The following is an 8536-nucleotide window of genomic DNA, read 5'->3' as shown; positions in this document are numbered from 1 at the left end:
ATGTTTATGAAGTATTCATTCTGATCCTGGCCATATAAATACATGACTGTTATCTTGGCTTCTTTGATAGTAAGTATTCTCAATACGCAATATATTTATAAATATCTTTTATTGTCTGAACAAGATTGAAAAATATTTACTTTTATGGTAATGATGAATACTTATGAGGTAGATCAGTTTCGACGGTGATCATGGGTAGAGTTTACCCGAGTAGTATTCATTCTGATGATTCCGAGTCTTCCATTGCCGATGTCATCACGGAATTTACAACTCAGAAGGAATACATGAAAGAGTATTAAATAACAAATAATCTACCATAAGACAAAAATTTGAAGTTAGTTTAGAATTCAAGAAATTCAAGGACAAGAGGGAAATTACTTCGAAATCTCAGAGAAACTGTAAATCAATATGTTTCAAACACAATCGGAATTGATTCGGAAAATGAAAGTAAAAACTACAAAGTGGAATGTTATGCCATTTAGAAAAGAAAGATGTCGATTAAAACGAGAGAAAACCGGGACCAAGAGAAAAACTAGCCTTCTTCTGCCGCACCAAATCCGTTCTAAATGTGCCTTATCCTACTCGTGTTTTGCACAGCAAAATTTTTATGCATAAACAGCAGTTTGGAACTACGCTTTTTCATGTCGGTGGGAGACTTCACTTATTTTCAAAGATACTTCTTGTCTATAGCAGACCGAATGGGATAAATCAAGACAAAGAACAGAGCACACCCGAAGGCATCCGAGTTTGTGAAGTAATTATTTGAACACTTCAAACATTATGAATATTAGATTTAAAATTCTTGTTCTGTTACTGTAAAATCTATATTAAAATCACATTAACAACTTTGCGAAACGTGTGTACATGTATATGATAACATTTTAGAAATGATTATGAATGTGTATAAAATCCCTTTGTGTTGAGATTTAAATGACCTTTAATTTGATATCAAGAAAAAGGGTCTGACCCTGCAAATTAGGGAACTAAATGCACTAAAATCTTTCATATGTAGCTCTTTGCTGAGGGAAATTAAATGAAAGGCTATAGAAGCATATATGTTTATCTTATAGTTATGTATCCAAGTAATGTAATTACTTATTCATGTGTTATGTAATAAGGATTTTTTAGGGGTCAAGAGTCCATAAACTATGACCACCTATATCTCAAAAAGAAAAATATTTTGAAATGCAGTATAAAAGAAAAGATGCTGAAAATGATGTACTTTACAAAATGCAACCCTCAAAATTTGGTTCAGCGGCTCCAATAACGAGATAAGGGACTGGCCCCTAAAACGTTTTTTTTCCTCAAGAACGATGACGAATTTCTAAACACTTGTTGAACAAAGCTCTTATCCCTGAAACAAAATAGTATCTGGCGCTTAGAATGTAGACCCTGTTTTTTTCTATTTTAAATCATGTTTAGCTGTTAAATAGCATAATCAAGATCGAACATATATATCAAATTCTAAAATCAGACGGAAGACCTCCTCGTTGCTCGCAACGAGATCGTGTCTAGTTATTTTTCTTTTTCTTTATTTTTCTGACTTTTTCAAAGCTTAATATCTCAAAAAGTTTTCAACAGATTTACATGAAACTTTCAGGGATTATGAAGCATTATTGTGCCTCAAAGTTTTAAAATTTTCAACTACAACGTCACTTCCGTTTTTACGTTACGTCAATTTTTAAATTTTAAAAAAGTAATTTTGTCCAGGGCGTTTTTCAAAAACGGTTCAAGATAAAGACTTGGAATTTTCTGTGTTGAAGCAATGATCGTTTTTATTTGGACATAAGACTGGAAATTAGTTTCCGGCTCTTCCGGTCTAAACCGGAAGTGTTTTAAAATTTTCGAATTTTCGAATTTTTCGTTTTAATTTAAAATGTTTACGAGCTTTGTAGAGTTTGTTATGCTGAACACGAATCTGAAATCCGTTTGAAAATCGGACGATGCATTACAGAGATATCGGGGGTTAAAAATTGATTTTTCCGGAAATTTTGATTCCGCTTCCTTGGTTTAAAAAATAGCGTAATGTTCAAAGTAAAATTAACTCGTACCAAAAATAATCGCTAAGTCGTACTTGAACACATTCGGATTTTTTTGTTAAGTCGTTCTTGAAATCAGAAAGGTTTTTGTTAAGTCGTACGTAAAATCATTCGTATTTTGTTAAGTCGTACCAGGAATAATTCGATTTTTTTCATCTTTTTATTTTAGTTACTCTTGTTATTGGTTTAAGGGCTCTGCTTCTTACAGGAACTTCCAGCTTTACTTCCGATATTAACGGAAGACCCACTCGTTGCTTTGCAACGAGCTTTGCTCTAGTTTCTTTTTATTATTATTTTTTTTCTTTTTCTTTATTTTTCTGACTTTTTTAAAGCTTAATATCTCAAAAAGTTTTCAACGGATATACATGAAACTTTCAGGGATTATTAGGCATTATTGTGCCTCAGAGATGTCAAATTTTTAACTGCGACGTCACTTTTGTTTTTACGTTACGTCAATTTTTAAATTTCAAAAAAGTGATTTTGTCCAGGGCGTTTTTCAAAAACGCTTCAAGATAGAGACTTGGGATTTTCTGTGTTGAAGCATTAATCGTTTTTATTTGGACATAAGGCTGGAATTAAGTTTCCGTCACTTCCGGTCCAAACCGGAAGTGTTTTAAAATTTTCGAATTTTCGAATTTTTCGTTTCAATTTCAATTAATTATGAGGTTTGTAGAGTTGGTCATGCTGAATACGAAACTGAAATCCGTTTGAAAATCAGACGATGCATTACAGAGATATCAGGGTTTAAAAATTGATTTTTCCGGAAATTTTGATTCTGCGTCCTTGGTTTAAAAAATAGCGTAATGTTCAAAGTAAAATTAACTCGCACCAAAAATAATTGCTAAGTCGTACCTGAACACATTCGGATTTTTTTTGTTCAGTCGTTCTGAAAATCAGAAAGGTCTTTGTTAAGTCGTACTTAAAATCAATCGTATTTTGTTAAGTCGTACCAGGAATATTCGATTTTTTTCACATTTTTATTTTAAGTTCTCTTGTTATTGGTTTAAGAGCTCTGCTTTTACAGGAACTTCCAGCTTTACTTCCGACATTAACGGAAGACCCACTCGTTGCTTTGCAACGAGCTTTGCTCTAGTTCTTATTATTATTATTCTTTTTATTTTTTTTCCAACTCAAATATTTCAAAAATGCTTGCATCGATTGTTTTGAAATTTACAGGTGTAATGTGTATCTAAAAGATCTCTATGATATGAAAAAATTATTTGATGACGTCATCAATTTCGTCAGATATTGACGTTTTTCACGTTTTAAAAAGTGATTTTGTCCGGGGCTTTTCTCATTTTTGATTTAAGATAAAGCTATGAGATTTACAGAGAAGGTAGAACTATCGTTTTACTTATGACATAAGGCTGGAAACTCAATTCGGACACTTCCGGTCGAAACCGGAAGCAAAACCAATTTTTTTGAATTTTCATGTTTTTCAATTTTAAAAATTTTACGTACGTATCTTACAGTAATTTTCATGCTGAGTTCAAAACTGAAATCCGTTTTTGAATCAGACGATGCATTACAGAGATATCGGGGTTTAAAAATTGATTTTTCCGGAAATTTTGATTCCGCGTCCTTGGTTTAAAAAATAGCGTTTTGTTTATAGTGAAATTAACTCGTACCAAAAATAATTGCTAAGTCGTACTTAAACACATTCGGACTTTTTTTGTTAAGTCATTCTTGAAATCAGAAAGGTTTTTGTTAAGTCGTACTTAAAATGATTCGGATATTGTTAAGTCGTACCAGGAATAATTCGATTTTTTCAACTTTTTATTTTAGTTACTATTGTTATTGGTTTAGGAGCTCTGCTTCTTACAGGAACTTCCAGCTTTACATCCGACATTTACGGAAGACCCACTCGTTGCTTTGCAACGAGCTTTGCTCTAGTTTCTATTATATAGTCGTTTTGCTAAATGATATTTCCTTCTTGCTGTTCTACAAACCCGATTAAACCACGGCTTACTACTTTTTTCGTTACTAAAATTATCTACGTGTTTACTCATGCCGAACGTTTCTCTGGCTGTGTTGACAAATACAGTGCATATATCTTTTGCTATTTTGGAAATGTTATCTTTACAAATATTATCGATACAAGAGGAAAGAACGTTAAGTTCATTTTCAATTTCACACACCGCAGACATCTGAATATTATTGCGAAAATCGTCTGCTTTGTCCGCACACCAGAGTTTCACGCTTGGTTGGTTTTTACCTGGAATGTTATTTTTAGCGTCATTAATACAAATGGAAAATGAGAAAGAAATTGGATTGTGGACATCCGAGAACAAGTCGCAAAAATTTTTAATATTAAAGGATTCTACAATTGCAAAGAAATTGGAACTGGCTAAAACATAATCCACAGTGCTACTATCTTTACAGGTGGTACCACCAATATTCTTATCGTTACCAACTCTGCTATTCATAATATAAATATCATTATTCTTACAGAATTCAACAAGTTTGTAACCAAAGTTATTTATAGTATGGTCTCGTATAATTCTATCTAAAGGAATCTGATAATTATCAAAAATAATAGAGCGGGTTGCGACCTCTGATTGAATTTCACAATGAGTTACGTGTGCTAAAAAATCATCAGGAGTATAATAGTCCTGCATTTTACCAACCCTGGCGTTGAAGTCGCCAAACAAACATAAATATTTACAGTTACTTTCTACGTTAATTATCTCTTGTTCAATTTCTGAGAAACAATCTGGGGAGGAGTATCTGCTTCCCTCAGGTGGAATGTACACTAACCCACATACAGCATCTTCACTTATATTTAACAATGTTTTGCTTACTTTAAACAAAAAAATAAATTTACAATCGGTTTCCAATACTTTTATGTATTTAACAATAGTATCTTTAAAAGCTAGAATTAAACCACCAGATCGTCTTTTAGAAAGTTTGTGTCTATTTTTCATGTAAGTGACGTAACCGGGTATTTGAATATTGTCCGAATCATCAGTTTTTGTTTCAGATAGTCCAATGATATCATAGTTTGCAATAAAATCACAAAATTCGGGGTAATTTAGTTTTTGTTTGACACCGCATACGTTAAGCGAGAGAAATTTCAGAGACGTGTAGCTGTTTGTTCGCGAGAGTTGTTCTCCTGCGTCTCCCTATCCAATTCGGTCGGGGGTTGATCCTTGACGTTGTCGTTTAAAAGCCTGTCGGTCGTCTTTGGTCGGGTTTTGCGGGGTGTATTGTCGCTCGGTTGTTTGATTGCTGGCGGATCGCGTCTGAGCTGGCGTGGGCGTTGGAAATGCTCTCGGAGCGGATCCTATAGGAGGGATATATTCTTGTCCGTCAATGTAAAGCACGTCCCGGACCAGTTTTACTTTCTTGTGGTCTTTCTTTGCCTGGCGGAGGACGGGATATAGCTTCCTTCTCTTTTCCTCAATTTCAGGGGGAAATTGTTCGTTTACCCAAACGTTGGATTTGTGGAGCTTCTGGGGGGCACGTGTACGGATTAATTCTCTATCCTTAAAATAGGTAAATTTGGCAACAATATTTCTGGGATGGGAACTGTACTCCTTCCATTTACCCATTCTATGGACCCTTTCGAATGGGACTTCGTAATCCAGTTTATACTTTTTTTGGATAAATTCTTGTAGGACAGCTTCGGTGTCGTCATGTCTCTCCTCCGGGATTCCAGAAAATATCAGATTGTCGCGCATTGAACGAGCTTTTATATCTGTATATCTGTCTCCAATAACAATGCCTTAGGATCTACATGTAACTGAGCTGTGATAATTATATTGTTTATATACTGTTATATAAAGGTGATATTCTTCTCTATGTTGTAATAACAACCAAAGAGATAAGTTCAAGTTCTTTATTCCGAGAGACAAATGTCTCATAGGTTATACATATGAACATATACATATTAAATAAACAGTAAGAAAAACAAAGTGTACATCATCAATTTGGATAATTCACATGAAGAGTTCGTTGCTTGTTTGCATAATATAAATATTTACCTAAATTACACAGTTCTTTAGTATTAGAGGTAGAAAATAACTGTATAACTTTATAGACAATTGGTTTTCGGGAGTAGTATTTTTTAATATATGTAACGTTTGTGGGTCTCGTAGCTTTAATAGTTACTTAAACAATTACGTTACATAAATTGTGTGGGTCTCTTATTTCTGAAATTTACCCAATAAATAAAAGGATTTATAGTTTTCTATAAATTTATTTATAATTGCATTAAACAGTCAAAATACAAGATAGGTGTAAATAAACAACAAAATCACTCGATGGGTAATGGGTAATAGATACGATGGGTAATGGGTAATTTACCCGATGAAACAGTATGGGGAATCTGTGGGGGACCCAAATATACTGGGTACGAAATTTAGCATCAGACTTACCCAACCTAAATGTAAGGCACAAAACGTCTTGAGTACATATTTACCATTCTGCTGGGCGCTAAAGGCTCCATTTGAACGGGAGTGAGTTACGTAAATGTTGTACTGCACTGCACTGCTGTCGTCTGCTCAGGGGCTCGTATATATACACTTTGGTCGGTAGGTGCGAATCACCTCACGCGCAAAACATACGGTACCGTACGGATTGGCGCCATGTTTGAGGAGAATCACACTGTGATTATCTTTGCAACCAAAGTAGTGTTTACGAGTAAATATGGGACTATACTTATGGTTAATTGCTTGGATAAGTAAAAGAATTATGCCTTGAACATTTGTAGGTAAGTCTTGTTGCTGTAAATACTCCGTTTATATCACGGATGAGTTTCTCTCATTGAGGAAATTCGGGTTCATGATATACATAAGTAACAAATATTCAATACGAGCTAATATAAATACAATGCATTATCTTGATATAAATAACCTAACAACTAGGATGTATTAACGAAGAAATTAAGCTTTACATGTTACTTAGGAACAGATAGAAGGGAAAATCATGAAGCTGTATATTGACTGAAAAATCCGTAACACAGCCCCCCTTCTTCTGAACATTCGTCCCGAATGTTGTACAGGTAAGAACTCTTATGTTGAAAGTTGGCTTTCCTTATATGGGAATAAATCTCCATTTATAAAGACAACATACTCACTGAGTTCAATTACAACAATTTATGGGATAACAATATGACATCATAAATACAATACATTAATAGTAACATTTTAAACAATAACAATAATGTGAATAAAAATATAACTTAACCAATAATGATAACAATTTAAGAAAATGAATAATATGACGTATATATCAATAAAATGTTTTATCACAGGTACACATCAGATGCATCACAAATCCAGCACAACATCACTGATGTGAAAACAACTTGAGCATGGACTCAATTAATCTACAGAGAACGTCAATCTCGTAAAACGCACATTCTTGAGAAAGTTCCTTCAGAGCAGTAACAGAAGTTGGAATAGAGATGGATGATACACAGCAGCTGTTCCTCAGGAAGTCTAATATGAAAGGGAAATGTTTTGGATTCCGGTCGATGAAGAAAGGTGTTGATGGCAGTTTAGAGGACAAAGTTGCGAGCAACGAGGAAGGATCCTCCCGCAGTGTGGATCTGGTGGTGGTGAACATGGTCCCTCCAATGTTCAGATTTACCACCTCGTCCTGCTTTGCAATGATATCTTTGACCTTTAGGGACAGCTTATTGGTAGGTATGTACGGAGTGGAAGAAGGTAGGTCCGGAACAGCATACTCCTGTTCGGGTTCTGGATCAATAACACCGTCTGTATGAATGGACAACTGATCAGGATTGGAGCGTTTGGAGACAAGAGTTGTCTTGGAATAAATGGAATTCTTGTCCGATTCTGATAAAGCCAAGTCTTTATTAAGGTCAGGCAGGGGGATCTCCAAGGCTTTTGAAGAAGCTGGCTTCACAGATAAAGCTGCAGAAGTGGAAGTGTCGGGACTAACGGTACTGGAGGCAGAAACTGGATCCTTTGGTGTCAGAGAGTCGCCAGAAGACTTCGGAACTGGGATCTTCAAACTCATCAGAGGAATGATGGTACGTGAGGGTCCAGCAGATGGGGGGAGTCCATAGCATCGCTTCTTCTTTGGAAGAGGCTCCAAGCATTGGGCTGTCCTCTTGGATCTAGCGAGGTTGGTGTTGCCTAATTGAGAACAGACTGGTCGTTGAACTGGATTGCAGAACTTCGACCTGTTCCTCTGGAAGGTCTGGAATTCAATCGCCTCGTCGCCAGTGAACGTACCAGTTGCCTTTTTGATTAGTTGGAATGAAGACACTGGACAACCATGCTTTTGATCCGTTCTAGAAAATGTGTTGCCACAGGAGGTGCACTTATGACCGAATCCGGAGTGGACGGTCGTTATATGCCTCTCACAATGGCTGGGGAGTGAGAACTCTTTATCACAAATGGTGCAATCGTATTTCTGGATCTGAAATTTGACAAAATAAATTTTATTAGCAAGACGTAAAAGGAAAATATAATGGAAAAAGATAAAAATAATGGACAGGGATCCAATCATCACTTAGGGAAAGCAAG

The 8536-nt window shown here is 35.4% G+C and overlaps 1 protein-coding gene across 1 annotated transcript; it reads right to left on the bottom strand.

Moving 5' to 3' along the window:
• Positions 1-7296: 7296 nt before the first annotated feature.
• On the bottom strand, positions 7297-8536 carry LOC128163989 (uncharacterized). Its single transcript, XM_052827697.1, has one exon. It carries the CDS (start codon positions 8517-8519, stop codon positions 7329-7331), a length of 1191 nt encoding a protein of 396 aa, XP_052683657.1. The 5' UTR covers positions 8520-8536; the 3' UTR covers positions 7297-7328.

The sequence above is a fragment of the Crassostrea angulata genome, chromosome 9 (genome assembly GCF_025612915.1).
Source record: "Crassostrea angulata isolate pt1a10 chromosome 9, ASM2561291v2, whole genome shotgun sequence".
In the NCBI taxonomy this organism is placed as follows: Eukaryota; Metazoa; Mollusca; class Bivalvia; order Ostreida; family Ostreidae; genus Magallana; species Magallana angulata.
Note: the sequence above shows the minus strand (reverse complement) of the source record. Positions and strands in the feature narration are given on the sequence as shown.

Bases quoted from the DNA above. Each gene is read 5' to 3' on its own strand.
- LOC128163989 (XM_052827697.1), bottom strand. From the start codon at position 8,519: ATGATTGGATCCCTGTCCATTATTTTTATCTTTTTCCATTATATTTTC.